The sequence below is a fragment of the Triplophysa rosa genome, linkage group LG1 (genome assembly GCF_024868665.1).
Source record: "Triplophysa rosa linkage group LG1, Trosa_1v2, whole genome shotgun sequence".
In the NCBI taxonomy this organism is placed as follows: Eukaryota; Metazoa; Chordata; class Actinopteri; order Cypriniformes; family Nemacheilidae; genus Triplophysa; species Triplophysa rosa.
Window position 1 is genome coordinate 28,549,867 of NC_079890.1, and position 16,491 is coordinate 28,566,357.

Sequence of the window (16,491 nt, forward strand, 5' to 3'; positions counted from 1 at the left end):
GGAAGTCACACTGACTTTGCATTTTGGCCAGGTGATGGGAGTGGCACCTTAGGTCACATGACAGAAACTGAAAAAGACACCGCGGACGTTTCCAGAAAATGAAAGTAAAAGCTTACTGCTCTGAAGCGTAAGTTGCCACTAAGGAAGTAAGTCACCGGTTACATTGATGCAGACAGTGAGAGCGAAAACTCTCTAGCAGCTACTTGACAACATGCCCTCTGTAAACGGTAAGTTCTCACTGTTTATTCTTTAACTTGAAGAAATGCTATAGATTTGTGTAAACGCACTAAGGACACCAAGTATTAAAATGAGCAGGTGGTAAGGTGACATCTCAGGATTTGCTGTATCATTGTCGTAGCTATACAAATGGCTAAGCTCATTAAATCGTGACTCTCGCAATGAACTTTTAACTTTAGTTTCACTGAAAGAAATAACCAATTGTCATTCTTGTAATGTTTTTGTCATTTGCATTTCCTAGCCATCTGTATTACAAATGTCGTTTGATATAATACATTTAAAGCAATAGTTCACCCAAAAAATGGTAGTTTGGATGAACTATTCCTTTAACATTATTCAATTATTTATATTTATGTCCAAACATTTTCTTTTAATCATTAAAAAACTTTATACATTAAAATACTGTTCCCATAGGCACAAGAAATGGCAAAAACGAAGAAGATTTTGCCGGAAAGAAACTCAGAACACTTCCCACTGAGCTACTCCAGAGAGGTCAAGATGTAGACAAGGTGGATCTACAGCGAAACAGACTCAAGCATGTGGCGGGTATATCTCAACTTTCAAACCTGACAGAACTCAACCTGTCCAGAAATGAGATTACTGACTTTCCTTCAGAGATTAAGGATTTACACCAATTGGTGAGACTTTACTTGAGTCAGAACAATCTGAAAACCATTCCAGAAGATGTTTTTCCATTTTTGGAGAAACTTCAGTTTCTAAAGTTGAGCACTAATCGCATTGGAAAACTACCTGAAGACATCATCAAGTGTCAAAATCTCTCCTACCTCAACCTGTCTAACAACTGCCTGACAGATCTGGAACCTCTCGTGGGACTTCCTCACATAAAAGAACTGTACGCTGAGAGGAACCAGCTAGCCGAGCTACCGTATTCACTCTTTCAAACCAAAAGCTTGACTCAGTTTAAAGTCAATGGCAACCCTCTCAAAAAACCTCCTGAGGAGGTCTGTGCTGGGGGATTGAAGGATATCCAGAATTACTTTTCCATGCTTGAGTCCAACTCCCCAAGCGTTCACAGCGTAAAGACCATGTTTCTGGGGACCTCTATGGCAGGAAAATCCACTCTGTGCCGCAGTTTGAAGCAGGCCTGTCCTGTCAGTGTGGCTGAGGATGATCGTACTGTAGGGATTGAAATCAGTGAAGTTGAAAGTGATGGTGTTCGTTTCTATTTTTGGGACTTTGCGGGACAGGAAGAATACTACAACACTCATCATGTTTTCATAACAGCTGAAGCGTTTGTCATACTCACCATCGATCTTTCCAGGTATAGAGTAAATGCTTGATTTTTTTAAAGGCATTTTGATATTTCCATTCTCACAATACCTACATGAGTTTTGAATTGACTGAAAATTCCCAGCAGTATTATAATGACACCTCAGGGAACATAGTAAAATAAAGGAAAAGAATATTAATTTCATGACCCTTCCCGTGACCAATAATGCATACACTCTAAAAAGTTTAACTGTGATTTACATTTTTTTGTGAAATAATTTACACAAAAAAGAGAGTAAATTTTAAACTGTGAAATCAATGAAATGTACTGTTTAAATTGAGTGAATGCAAGTACAAAAATTAAGTAAATCGGAGTAACTCAAATATTTATATTAGAATTCACCAAATATATTAAGTGTATATTAAAAATATAATTTGTTAATTAAATACTTATTTCTTTTGATTAAATAAACTTAAATAATATATGTAAATTAAACAAAATAACTGTTGGATTTTTAATAAATCTTATATGTCCCGCTGAAAAAAAAAAGATTAAATGACTTAAATCACTTAAATGATTTTAAAACAATTATTAAAAGGTAATATAGGGGTTTAATTTGGTCATATTTACTAAGCCACTGAATTTCTTTTTCATTCAGACATTTCATTTCATTCTCTTTAAATTTTTTATTCAGATTTAGATTATTTTAAGTATTTAGAAGATTTGCCTGTTTAATCCAGGTCACAAAAATCACACATTTTTATTTACATTTACATTTATGCATTTGGCAGACGCTTTTATCCAAAGCGACTTACATTACTTTATCCTATACATTTATACATAGTCATGTGCAATCCCTGGGATCGAACCCACAACCTTGCGTTGTTAATATTTGTACATTGTTACAGTTACCAGACTGAGAATCCCCAATCGTTTGATGAAAAAGTGGGCTTTTGGATCAGAAATATTCATCTTAAGATACCAGGCTCAGTTGTCCTGCTTGTGGGCACACATGTGGATCAGTGCACAGATGAGAATGAAGTAAAAGAAAAGAAAAAGGAAATTGAGGAGAACGTGGAAAAAATGCTTCAAACTCATAAGTCTCATTTAGATCAGCAGAGAAGGAACCTGCAGAATAAGGACAACCCATCACTGTACTCAGACCAGATAAATCAGATCAAAAGACTCACTGAGTACAAACTAAAGGTAATATGGTTACTATTAAATAAAATATACATCCAAGAAAATGTTCTGCTATGATCGAATCCTGTTTGTTATCAGGTTCTTGACCTCGTAGCGATCGACTGCACAAAACCTCAAGACATTTGTAGGCTGCATGATCACATCAAACACACTGTCTTGAACAAAGACACATTCCCCAACATAGAACAAACATTGCCTAAATGCTACCATGAAGTGGAGGCTGATATCCAAGAACTTCTGAGAAATGGTGACATTTCTGAGCATGGTCTGTATTTTCTTTTTTCTTTTCATTTTTAATATGTGACCCTGGATCACAAAACCAGTCTTAAGTAGCACGGGAACATTTTTAGTAAAAGACAAAAATACATTGTGTGGGTCAAAATTATCGATTTTTCTTTTATGCCAAAAATCATTAGGATATTAAGTAAAGATCATGTTCCATGAAGATATTTTGTAAATTTCCTGCCTTAAATATATAAAAACTTTATTTTTGTGAGTGGATGGTCTGCCACAGTGCCCCTGATTAACAACTTCAAAGGCGATTTTCTCAATATTTTGATTTTTTGCGCTCTCAGATTCTAGAGTTTTAAACGGTTGTATCTCAGCCAGATATTGTCCTATTCTAACAACTCATATATCTATAGAAAGTTTATTTATTCAGATTTCAGATTATGTAAAAATCTCAATTTCTAAAAATTGACCCATAAGACTGGTTTTGTTGTCCAGGGTCACATATGACCAGTGTAATGTGTGCTTTTTTAAGTATGTTATCTGGTCTACACCTGTTAACAGGTATTGTGACTCAAGATGACCTCCTGCGTGAGCTAAAGAACAGACATGATACACTGAACCATGACAAACTGAAGTTAATTCTTCAGTATCTTCACCGAATTGGGGTCATTATGTGGTACAAGGAAATCCCGGCATTGAAAAATTCTTTGTTTGTGAAACCATCCTTCCTCATCACGCTGTTCAAGGTTTTTATGTCTAACAAATAAATTGAAATGATAAAACTACTACACTTGTAAAACATGTTAAATCTCTTCTCTTTTTATGCTGCCATAGACAATAGTGAGACATGACTTGGACAAAGAGCTGGCTGCTATTTCTCCTGCAATGCTCAAGTTAGAAAATGCACTTCAGAAATACAAGGAAAGGTGGATCAGGGACTATAAAGACAGAGCAACATTAAGCAACATGGCTATTAGGATCCTAATGCGCACTGAGCTCCTAAATTTAGGCATTACTGATCAAGAACTACTTAAGGAGGTGGTTGGTTCTAAAACGACAGAAGGACATGTTCTTTCACTACTAAAACACTTTGATGTTTGCTTAACATCGAAACCTAGCTGTCCTCTCAATCCACATGCCAATGAATTTGTTCCAAAGAAAACATGGAAGCCCTCAAATTCAATTGTATATGAACCAGATGCCTGTCTGTTTCCAAGTAACCTGCCAGACAATACGCAGGTAGAGAAGATGTGGGGACAAGACAGTACAGAGGACATCAACATCCATGTTTACTTCCTGCCTGAAATACCACATGGTTTCTTTCACAGGTGAACATAAGGCTTCTCTTTTGAACAACAGCCATTATGTTTTGTAAGAAATAAATGCACCTATAACTTGCATATCTGACTAGTTTACACGAAAAAGCGAATGCAGATTTCAATGAAGTCAGTCTTTGTTTGTATCATTGACTTTGATGTCATCACACCTGCGCTTACTTTACAGATTTGTCATTAGGATATGCTCCTGGTACTCCGCATATTGGATGGGAAAAGACCAGTGCTTGATCTGCTGTGGCAGTAAACGTTTTCTGCTCAGAGAACACTGCGATGAAGACCACTTCATTGAGATACGCTGCAAAGATAGCGACAGTAAGCCTTACATCATTTCTTTTTGATTCTATGTATTGGTGTGTGCCTTGGAATATTATGTTACAAAACGGTTATGGTTTTGCACTTTCAATGTGCTTTGTGAGAAATTCTAAAAACTCTAAGGCACAATATAAATAAAACATAAATAATATAAAATTAGCCCAATAAAAGTATTCATGTAACTCATTGCATTAGAATTGCATTAGCAGTTCATGACTGCAAGTGACTGCAATGACAACAGAAATCTTTTCTAATCGATCAACATCACTTACACTGACACTTTGGCAATAGCACTTTTGTAACATAGACTTTACAATTTTTAGTATTTGATTATCATCTCTGAATGAAAATGAATCTTTGCCTTAATACATATATTTCCCATTGTAGTTAAAACCTCAGCAGAAATCCAGAAAGCATGGGAAGCGATAAGACTGATCATGGACCGTTTGGACAACCTCACAATGCAGTGGCAAGGGCTGTGTCAGATTGTCCACAGTCCCTGTAGGGATCCTGGCTGTTCAGACTACTTTGAATGGAATGACTGGAAAGAGTGGCTCGATGAATCAGGAACAAACGAATTTAGTGTGTAAGTTGTAGTTTTGTCTTTTGTTCATATGTTTATGTGCAACAGTCATTACTGAAACACAAACTTAGATGACTGAATGCTGTGTTTTATCCTATAGAGGTCTAGAAGAGAAATATGTTTGCCGTAATGGACACCAACGAAGAACAGAGTTGCTGTTCCCTAGAGGTAAATGCATTAATTTACAATGGAATACAATGATGCATACTTATTCGGCTGCCTATTATAATTGACAAATATTTTTTTATCTACAGCCCCTGATGTTGCTGACACCTAGACCTGAAGGGAGAACATATAGACAGGCCTTACAGTAAATGAACACCCAAATTAACATGTTGCAATATGGAATTTACTTTGTAACAGATTTTGATTTACAACTTTATGACTTCTATTACAAAACTTCTAATGCTTACTACAGCATTACTATCATTCCTGCAATACCGTTATATAAGTATCCATTAGTTAATATGTTTTTTTATTTATTTGATGTAGTCTATATTGGAAGAATCTGATTGTATTTCGAGGTTACAATTGTATTGTAAGATAAAGGTTTACTCTTAATATGAAATTGCTCAGTATATACGTTGTTTGTAGGTACATATGTTTGCCGCTAGGTGGAGGTATTGGCTCATTACGCTTTACGTTTAGTTTCATTGTCCAGCAGCTGCGTCATCATGCAGCTACCACTTGCATTCCTTCGTGTAAAAAAAATGCCCCAGTAAAGTTATCCATATACCAAACGACATGACTTACTGTCTTTTTTTACAAACGTTTGTTTTCCTAAAGATATAAAGTAGGCCTACACCTACTGTACACGTTTACCTTAAAACATAAAACTATTAAAACTTTACTGAATAACAGCACATAAACAAGGTTTGAACAAAATCACGTGAACTGTGAGAAAATAAGTTCAATTAATAAGATGTAGAAGGCACCGTTCGCCTTTAATACAGCTTTAAACCTTCTAACAATAGATGTACAGTATATAACTTTTGAATAGTCTCCAGTAAAATGTCATACCATTTTATCAGAACATCTTCCAGTTGCTTTAGAGAGGTTGAAGCAGGGAACCTGTTTCTCATAATAAATCTCCCCTCTTCTCATATTTGTGGAGGCTTCTGCTCTTAAAACACCCGTTGAGCTGATAAAGGAGTAGTTCACCTTCAAAATAAAAATGATGTCATCATTTACTTACCCTCTTGTCATTTCAAACCTGTATGACTTTCTTTCTTCTGCAGAATACAAAAGAAGATATTTTGAAAAAATGTTAGTAACAGAACAGCACAGCTCCCCATTCACTTTATTATAACCAATGCAAGTGAATGGGAAACTGTTAACAACATTCTTCAGAATATCTTCGTTTGTGGTCTGGGAAGAAAGAAAGTCATACAGGTTTGAAACGACAAGAGCGTGAGTAAATGATGACAGAATTTTCATTTCGAATGTGAACTACTCCTTTAAGGTTACAGATAAACAGGCTCAAACTAAAATTTCCCTTTGGAAATCTTACGAGTCTCTCAGTTCACCAATTTCTTGTGCTGCTGAACACAATTCTTGTTCAAAACCTTGTTTTGGCATACAACAATAGTATAGTATAAAAAAATAACCTCAAAGTTTGTTTTTTTCAGATTGAACCCTGTAACCCTGTCATTTTTTCCAACCCCTGTAATTTTCAAACCCCAAAATCCATAATTCAGAAATAATGTCAAAACTGGTTTGGGCTAAGTGAAGGTGTTTTTGATGATGTTTATAATCACTTTATCATCATAAATTTACTTTCAAAACAGAGATTTGTTGACAATAAATGTACATATATAATTGCAAATACATATGCAATGTTAAATAGCAAGTTAAGATTAAGGTTATTTAAGCATACAAGTAGAAGGAACATCTAAAGAAAAAACAATCATTGTTTTATTATAGTAAGTGCAGTGACCATGTTTTTGGCGAATGCAGAATTGTTTTAGCGTGGTTTCGCAACAAGTTGCCTATATGGTTAAACTGTGGTTAGTGTAGTAGTAAAACTATTCGTCAGGAAGACTCGTCAAGATTAGGAAGTAATTTCAGTGGGTACACTACACACACGAGTGCCCGAACACAATTTAAATTATTATTTATTTCTTTGCCAAAACAAGAAGTTAGTTGTGGGGGGTGATAGGTAAAGTTTAACTTGACAGTTAACTATATGCAGTCAATCGTTTTATTTGACATTATTGGAGAACACTGCTAGTTTTAAGTTGCATGATTCCATAACATAAATGTTCACTATCTGACCATTATTTCACACGGACAGCGCGTCGCACGCGTGGCGCAGTGCGCTCACAGAATAGTTTCTTTGAGTTCGCCAAAGCCACGCGCCCGGCGCGCGAAGCCCGAGCGGGGGATTCGTGCAGGGGGCGGGGTTTTCCTTTGGGAGCGTGCGGTCCGAATGGGGGTGGAGGTGTGGTGCACGTGTAGAAAAGGGCGAGCAAGTTCCTTCAATCCCAAATCAGTCGCCAAACAGGTGATATCGACATTCAGCCAAACCCTCCTACGATACGCTTCTTAAGAGCCACGCGAAAGGCACGAGCGCGGCGCTTTCCACCAAAACTCCCCACAGCATCTGCATCCGCTCACTTTCTCGTCTATTTATTTATTTTATACGTTTTGCAGAGATGGAAGCAACTGTCATCTCAACTCAGGTGTCATTTTATCATCAGTTTTCGGAGAACTTTACGACTCATCAGAAACAGGACAGGGAGCGCAGCTCTCCACGCACAGAGCCTAAAGTGCTGAAGAGACAGCGCTCCAGCAGCCCAGAGCTTCTGAGGTGCAAGAGGAGACTGACATTCAACGGACTCGGCTATTCAATCCCTGAGCAGCAGCCCGTGGCTGTAGCCAGGCGCAACGAGCGCGAGAGAAACAGAGTCAAGCAAGTCAACATGGGCTTCCAGACGCTTCGCCAACACGTGCCCAACGGAGCCGCGAACAAGAAAATGAGCAAAGTGGAGACGCTGCGGTCGGCGGTCGAGTACATCCGTGCGCTCCAGCAGCTTTTAGACGAACACGACGCCGTGTCTGCCGTGTTTCAGTGCGGCGTCACTTCTCCAGCTGTCTCCAATGCGTACTCGGCGGGCCCGGAGTCTCCACATTCAACCTACTCCTCTGACGAAGGCAGTTACGAGCCTCTCAGCTCAGAAGAACAAGAGCTGCTCGACTTCACGACATGGTTCGACAGATATTAACCAGGTAGGGCTGTTATTAAATCATCAGCTTAATCCGAAACAATTTGTGACTATATTGAAACGACTTTCATTTTTACGTGTTACTCATGACGGTCATTGTTGTTTATGGCAGGTGTTTTATTGGCTGATAAACATTGGTGCTGAATGGACAGCACATGGACGGTGATGCGCACTGGTGCGCACGAAGGGACCGAGGTGATTGATGGAGCACTAGCCACACAGAGGACTCTATTTGTGCTGATCCACACATATGCAACACTTTGAAAACATCTTAAATGCACAGGATTTGAAGCGTGCGCGTAAATCTACACCTGGGACATCTGCTGACCTGTGTTTCTTCACCCCAAGAAACATCTCATGATTCAAATGTGTATTCAACAAATTTGCTCTGTTGATGCAATAATATTTAAAGGTGAACGAATGAGTTATTTTATACTTTCACAATGTACAAATAACGAGGCAAGCAGTTAAACGAGTAGCTAAAGGAGTGAGAAAATAGTGCCATGTACGGAGTCTGTTAGGGAATACACTAACGTTACACTAGGCAGCCCACAGGCAACCTGTATATCTTAATATTTTGTGCTAGACATGCGGCATTGTTTTTTTACTGGATGAATAACTTTTGTATCAAAGTGTGCACTTGTGTGTTTTCATACAAACTTGTGTATATGCAATTTTTTATTAAGAGAAACCCTATTTTATGTAAAATAAAAGATTTTATTTATTCAGATAATCACCTTGTGTATGTCTTTATGTTGTATTGTGCATGCGGGTTCTGTATAGAACAATGCACCAATATTTGACATTTCAATATATTTGAAAAGCAATAATTTACACTGTACAATGAAATAACCACCAATGGTCATCAGATAATATATCTTGGTGTCAAATGTTTGACATCATAAAAGAAGGAGCTTTAAGTTGTGTCAACACGGTTTAATTAATGGGAACATTTATAACCATACAGAAGAGTGACAGCCAGCTGTAGCCAGGGATGAACAGAGGAAACTTGTTAAGTTTTAAGCGAAAATAAAAAGTGCAACGCAATTTATGTGTGTAACCAAACTGTCTGTCCCAACGAGGCTGTGAAATCAGCCGAAGAGTTAACTGAGAATTAATTGTTTTGGAAGGAATCCAAATAGGATTTTCCATTAACATATTATACCATTAAACCACTTGTCTGTTTTTCTCGTAGAATATATACCAGAGTCTTACCACGGAGCTATCTTTTCTTGCCTTTTTAATGCTTGAAAAAAAACGTTCACTTCAATCTAGGCTCACTAAAAGCTATTCTCGCTACAAATGACATCCTTCAAAGTGCTTCAAATGTGAGTCAACCTACCACTAGGGTTCTGAGTGCATGAACATTTGCATTTGCTATTGTGCGTCTGAAGTTTGGATGCGCTGTAAGGCCTTTCGCCATCATCCAATCAGACAGACCCGTGCTGATTTTGAATGGCCTCTGATTTAAGTGACACAAAAGCACTTTTGTGCGAGGGCTACGCCATATTCATCACATAGTGCCTTCAACATAAATCTGATTGGATGTCTGGCTTACTTTGATGTTGCTTCAATGTACAAGTGGCATTGTGATGTCTAACTTCAGTCTGTACTGACTAATTTCAGCACTTAGAGCAGGAGGTCCTTTTAATATGTGAAAAAGTAAATTCATAAATTTCCCCATCAATAAAAATCCAGCAGAATGAGTGACACTACTTTACAGAGCCCCACACAAAAGGCTGATTTGGGTCCGGGGACGAATGAAAGGGGCAGCGTGTGGGCCTCATTCAAACTAATTTTAATCTTCCCTCTGTTTTTTTCCTACCTAGACTCCATCTCTTTTAGGTTCTAGTTTTGTCTCGTCTTTATTTCGCTGGAGATGCATCTCTACTTGTAGACCTTATTCTTGCAAACTGTCAGCTGATGTATTACAGTGATGCAAAATTTAAACAAGCAATTTGTCAAGATGTTTTTTGTAAATGTTGTTTACAACAGCGTCTCATTTTCAACTATAATGCACCCAAGCACTAGAGTACACAATAGATTAATTTGATTAAATGCTTCACATTGAAATATTCGCTTTGTTTCTCTTCAATCTCATAAAAATCTCCCTTTCTCTCTTCTTTCCCCATCCCTCGGCTCATAATTGTGTGCAGTCAGGTTGATTTACTCTGTCTGGCTCTGCATGCTAAACACTGTCTTAAATTGCCCTGCACCCTCCACACACACTCCTTCATGCACACACAATAGTCATCCGTCTCGGCTGAGGGCCAATACCCCCCCACAAACTTCATCACACACACCCAAAACAGCCCCTGCTCTGAGCACTGTACTCAGCCTCTGCCGTTTTAGAAAGTGTGATGTTTTTATCCCGTTTGAAACCATTCTCTTAGTAATGTTTAAATACAAGAGATAAGAAAGATAAGACAAAGATTATTCCTGTAATTTATGATTATTAAGCAAGCAGTGAATTTGCGAATGTGTGTGTGGTCAGTGTCTGTGTGCCGGTGCTGGCCAGGGGCCTTGTAAGCAAATATGCTCCTCAAGTTCCTATCTCTCAGCCACACTTCCATTGTTGTGAGGCGTCTCATATCTCCATGGCTTCTGCTTGTTTGAGGAGCTGCTCTGATAGAGGCCTGCTTTGTGGGTGGCTTTCTGGATTTATTCAACGTAATCTATATTATCAACTAGCTTTCTCAACCGGGACGCAGGCTGGGGGCAAAAGCTGATTGGATGTTTGTGCTCTCACGTTTATTTCCTGCTGATCAGCTGTGTTGTCTTACGATGATTGTTATCGAAATGGGTGGTTGTGACCTCATTAGTTAGCTTTATTTTGAACGGTTCACTGTCATTTTTGCATCGTTAAGGTTGTCAGGTGTATTCATTAAAGGGAAAGTTCACCCAAACATGAAAGTTTATGTCATCATTTAGTCAATCTTTTGCACTTTCAAACCTGTATGAATTTCTTTCTTCTGCAGAACAAAAAAGAAGATCATTTGAGGAATGTTGGTAACCAAAGAACAGTGTTCTACCCATTGACTTGCATTGGGTTTGTATCTATACAATAGAAGTGAAGGGGTACCGGCGTTGTTTTGTTACCAATAATCTTCAAAATATCTTATTTTGTGTTCTGCAGAAGAAAGTCATACAGGTTTGAAATTACAAGAGGGTGAGTCAGTAAATGATGAAAGAATTTTCATGTTTGGCACTTTAAAGCGACAGTTAACCCAAAAATGAAATCATTTACTCACCCTCATTCCAAACCTGTATGACCTTTTCTTCTACAGAACACAAATAAGATATTTTAAAGAACGATGGTAACCAAACAGCACTGGACCCTATTGACTTCCACTGTATGGACACAAAACCACTGAGACATTTCACAAAATATCTTCTTTTGTGTTCCACAGAAGCAAGTCAGACAGGTTTTGAATGACATAAGGATGAATAAATGAAGACAGAATTGGGTGAATTATGCCTTCAACAATTTGAAAAATGACAGAAGACACTTATTCCTATGGGAAAGTTTAAGATACCGCGAATGACAGATATTTATCTCATTAGCATACACTACCGGTCAAAAGTTTAGCATCACTTACTCATTTAGATCTTTTCAAATTTTTCCCCAAATTTCAATACCAAGTGAGCTACAGGAACACAAATACAAAGACAATTTCTAACTTCACATGTACGTAATTTCAGCAAGAATCATTCCATTTTCAGTGTAGTTACCAGGGCTGGACTGGGAAGAATAATCGGCCCTGGCATTTTTAGGCCTGCATCGGCCCTCCACCAAATCTGTCAACGGGGGGGATGGGGGGGTTGCATGCATACGTGTCTTTTGCATTCGCATTGCGTGCATTCACATTTATAATACATCCGTCTAAGCGGCCAATGCCTCCGTTACGGCCCCATACATTAGCGGCAAACGCATCCGTTACGGCCCCATACGTTAGCGGCCACCGCCTCCGTTCCGGCCCCATACGTTAGCGGCCCACCGGGAAAACGCCCGCTACGTCCGCCACTGGCAGTTACCTTAAATCTACTCCAGTTTTCCAGCAACACAGAGTGACAGCTCACAGCGTTGACCCTCTGAAAAAGGTCACGCAAAAGCCTGAGTGTCACACCAGATTCCATCCCTGCCATTTTAGGCCTGACCACTCTATGCCATTCTGCAGTTGTCCCCCTAGGCCACCATGCTCCACCAGCTGACACATAATGATAAGGTTCTCCTCCTGATAAGCTTTACATGCTTAAAAGAGTGATGGCTGTGGTACCCTAAATTTCTCCAAAGAAGGCCAAGAAATCTTCAGTTTTGTAGCATTAGTCAATTTGTACACATCCTTGTGCAAATCTGCACCAGATTAGCATCTCCTGACTTTAGATATCTGCCATTATGTCAGTTTTAGAGGCTACATACTGTAGAATTCTTTAATGTTCAAGATTAATAATTTGCCTGGTGTGCTCGGCTTTCCTTATCACCCCCTGATTAACAATCTGTACGCTTAGGTTGACACTATGGCCAGAAAAAAAGCATGGATGTGAGCTCTAAACTCATTTATCAAGACCTGATGATAAGGTAAATGCTCCAAACACTTTTGTGTCAATAACTAAGCAGGTGCTAAGGTGCTAGAAGCCACAACTATGAAAACAACCAATGCACAGTATTTTCAGATATTGAAACTTGTCTCAGCAAGCATATTTGTGTTGCAGGAAAAACAACAAATTATCATAATGTGTAATCTACAAATGATGGACTGTAGTGGAAATCTTGCTCCTCAAGGGCGTATTCATATGTTACGCTACCTGCACGCCTGCCTGTTTTTTCCAGATTATTTCCATGCGGTTCCTTTTTCGAGAAAATAGTCTAACACAAACATTTGCTCATCTGATTATCACTCATCGCACTATAGCCGTGCCATACAAATACAATGACTGTTTACATTGGTCCATTCAGAAACCAGAAGTGCACCTCACCAGCTAGTGTAAATTCCACAGTTTTTTCCCCAAAGAAAACTATTTACACAATCTCCATGATGAGAATAAGATGGGATGGATTTAATGACACCCCCTAAACACACATACAAACTCATTGTCAAATCTCCTAATGCAATTACGTGGAGTGCGTACTGTTTACATATGAATGACGCATTACACACAAACCTGCCAATCCAATACAGAAGTGGGTATTTTTGCCTGTTGTTTTGCATTTCCTCTCATTCCTCAAGACAAAAACTTGCACGCATAGCGAGACCAATATTTACCATACACACTTATTTGCATCGCAATGTACGGTTTAGTTTATTTTCAAATATTGAACCATCCGGACCTATCGTCTTTTGAACGTTCAACCGCATCTCTGTAAGGGGGTTTTGTGTGCCCGATGCCTCACCCCACACATTTCTTATTGGATGTATTTGTCCATCATCGCAGAAAGCCATAATGGAATTCAGCCTCTAATGACATCTACGCATTATGCAGCGTTTTTGTACGCTTTCTCTTTCACTCATTATATCAATACTCATCTTCTAGCTTTGCCTAGCCGCCCTCTGTGAGTGGAGGACAGGAATGGGGGGCTGAGGGTGGAAAGGACTCTGAATGGGTTTATGAGGGGGGTTGGGGTTTGATGAAGGGGTCCGGGGACCAAAGGTTTTGGGTTGTTGCTGCCCCTTCAAAAGAGCCAAACGTACCATTAAGTCTTTGTCGGAGAGCTCTTGTACTATGCAGATTTTCCCTAATTCTATTCACAGCTCTCTTCTGCTCTAGACATTGAATAAGATTGTCGGATTGGGACGTTCTCTATATCCCCCCCAAAAAAGGTACCAGTGCTAAAACAAATATGCAGTTTTTTGCAGTCACTTTTCATTAGTTAAGCCAGTTGATGTTAATGCTTGCTTAAATGCATCTCTGGTAGTATAAATATATTTTTCTTCATCCTGTTTTCAAGGTCAACAGAGCGCAGTTTCGGGGTTAGCTTTTCTTTTACTGCCCATTCTCTCTCTTTTTGTCTCACTCTTTCTTGATGCATATTTCTCTTGCTCAATTAGATTTCTGCAGTCTGGAGTGAAATTTGGCCCCACCTCTTTTGAAGCTCAGTCTACTGTTATGCAAATCCTTGAGTTTAAACTATCGGTTTGTTTGCTTTTGAAATCCAGTGCTGTTTTACATGAGCCAAATGTTTATTGGGTTTATTGGTTGAAGATGGTCTATAATAATATTTAAACACCACTGTATTGGCAAAAGTTTCCTTTGTTGTTGCAAATGAAAACATAACATTTACATTCATTTAAAACATTTGTTTCTTGAGTTGCACAGTCTACTCGGTGTCACGGTGTAGAGCATGAGGATGAAAGCGGACTGTTACTAGCTGCAGGGTAACCATGATGAATCAAGCTGCAGGTTACAACAGTTGTGTGCTGAAAAGTCAGAACAAGTGACTGAGCTTCAAGTCACCTGTCCATCTCCTAATTCATCCACTGTTCTGCAGGCTAAATGATCAGTAATTCGTTGAAGCCTTACTTCCTTGTCACAAACTACTGCTTATTTTTTAAACCTTATATGTATAAATAAACACTATTAAATAAGTCTTGGCTATATGAATTGCTTAAAACAATAGAAAATAATATGACATCATAGATAGCTTTAGATTGTCATCAGTAAAGTGTATCAGTAAAAATATCAATGTGGGACAAAAAATTATTAATATAATTAAAATAAATTATTAGTTTTAAAAAATGACAAATTATAGATCTTTATTTGAAGAGCCTTGTACAATTTACTAATTCGGTGACATTATGGAGGAAAGAACTCTCATATTTTTTATAGATTGCTTGTACTCGTACTTTGGGCAAATAGAACAATAAAACTGTACTGTGTTGGAGACATTCATAAAAATTAAAGTGATAGTTTACCCCCCTAAAAAAAGACAATTCTGTCATCATTTCAAACCTGTATGACAGAACACAAAAGAAGATATTTTGAAGAAAGTTGGTAATCCATTCATTTCTATTGTATGGACACAAAACCAATGCAAGTGAATGGGTGCCAACATTCTTCAAAATATCTTCTTTTGTGTTCAGCGGAAGAAAGAAAGTCATTCTGGTTTGAAATGACAAGAGGGTGAGTATGACAGAATTTTCTGAATGTTCTGTTCTGTTCTGTTCTGTTCTGTTCTGTTCTGTTCTGTTCTATTCACACAATGACTACAACAAATGACTACAATGTTTTTGTACAATGCCAACATGTTATGCTATTCCATGTCTGCACACTGCAAAAGCAAAGCTGCCCTTACATACAAACACTGTGATGAACAACTCCATGCATGTTGAGACATTTGCCCTTGGCTCTGTTGATACTCAAGACAAAAAGTAAACCGTTGAGTAACTGCTCCTTAATGTTGTCACTCACATGAGGGTTGGAAATGACTGCGATGAAGTAGCAGATATGGCGGCAGACAGAATTTGTATGAGGTCATATTAAGGTGTTTTATGACATTTTGCTGAAGACAAATGTGGATTTGTCATGGAGAACTGAGTTTTAGACTCTGGTCAGATCTTCTGCAAACTCTGTCAAAATCAGTCTAGTGTGAATTGCCAGAAAGTGTGTGCCATTCAGTGAACCATCTTTCTTCTAGTAAGACTGAAATGTAAAGTGACAGATCCCGAGGGTCTTCTGTGTGTTGTGAAAGTGTGCTTGACAAAATCTGAGCCTGCCAGGCACAATTGTACCAAGCTTGTCTTACACACACAAACCAAGGAAGAAGATGGAGATTAAAGACAGAAATAGTGAAAATGTGATAAAGATATAAAAAAATAAAATGATAACATTGACATGAAACATGTTTCGTGTTTTCAGTGTTTTGAAACAAAATAGCGTATTTGCATTTGGATATCTCAACCTTTCTAAATAGCGTATGTAATTATGTTTCTTTTTGCAAAGTTGCGATTAAAAAAGTGACCTAAACATGACCCAACTTGCACAAGATTCCACTTTTCAACTGACAAGTTAAAAATTTCTCATGCATTCGTTTTATTTTTAAAATGTCTTTAAACTTAGTACATTATCTACAATAAGATGCACTTAGGACTGAATATGACAATGCAATGTTTGTTCCTTCATTGAGGACCAAGAGTG

At 38.3% G+C, this 16,491-nt stretch overlaps 2 protein-coding genes across 2 annotated transcripts; both read left to right on the top strand.

Annotated features, from left to right (window-relative positions):
• Nucleotides 1–96: 96 nt before the first annotated feature.
• On the top strand, nt 97–6,061 carry si:ch211-210p4.6 (malignant fibrous histiocytoma-amplified sequence 1). The gene is made up of 10 exons (XM_057344923.1): nt 97–227; nt 652–1,519; nt 2,377–2,674; nt 2,750–2,936; nt 3,464–3,648; nt 3,737–4,230; nt 4,406–4,551; nt 4,939–5,137; nt 5,235–5,302; nt 5,389–6,061. Exons 1-10 carry the CDS (start codon nt 212–214, stop codon nt 5,409–5,411), a joined length of 2,484 nt encoding a protein of 827 aa, XP_057200906.1. The 5' UTR covers nt 97–211; the 3' UTR covers nt 5,412–6,061.
• Nucleotides 6,062–6,870: 809 nt separating this feature from the next.
• Nucleotides 6,871–9,080, top strand: ascl1b (achaete-scute family bHLH transcription factor 1b). The gene is made up of 2 exons (XM_057345026.1): nt 6,871–8,362; nt 8,471–9,080. Exon 1 carries the CDS (start codon nt 7,789–7,791, stop codon nt 8,356–8,358), a length of 570 nt encoding a protein of 189 aa, XP_057201009.1. The 5' UTR covers nt 6,871–7,788; the 3' UTR covers nt 8,359–8,362; nt 8,471–9,080.
• Nucleotides 9,081–16,491: the final 7,411 nt, after the last annotated feature.

What these genes read in the sequence shown, in the direction of transcription:
- si:ch211-210p4.6 (XM_057344923.1), top strand. An exon ending in TCACTGAGTACAAACTAAAG is followed by an intron (nt 2,675 to 2,749) that starts GTAATATGGTTA and finishes GTTTGTTATCAG; the next exon opens with GTTCTTGACCTCGTAGCGAT. An exon ending in CCACATGGTTTCTTTCACAG is followed by an intron (nt 4,231 to 4,405) that starts GTGAACATAAGG and finishes CTTACTTTACAG; the next exon opens with ATTTGTCATTAGGATATGCT.
- ascl1b (XM_057345026.1), top strand. Translation starts at nt 7,789, where the DNA reads ATGGAAGCAACTGTCATCTCAACTCAGGTGTCATTTTATCATCAGTTT.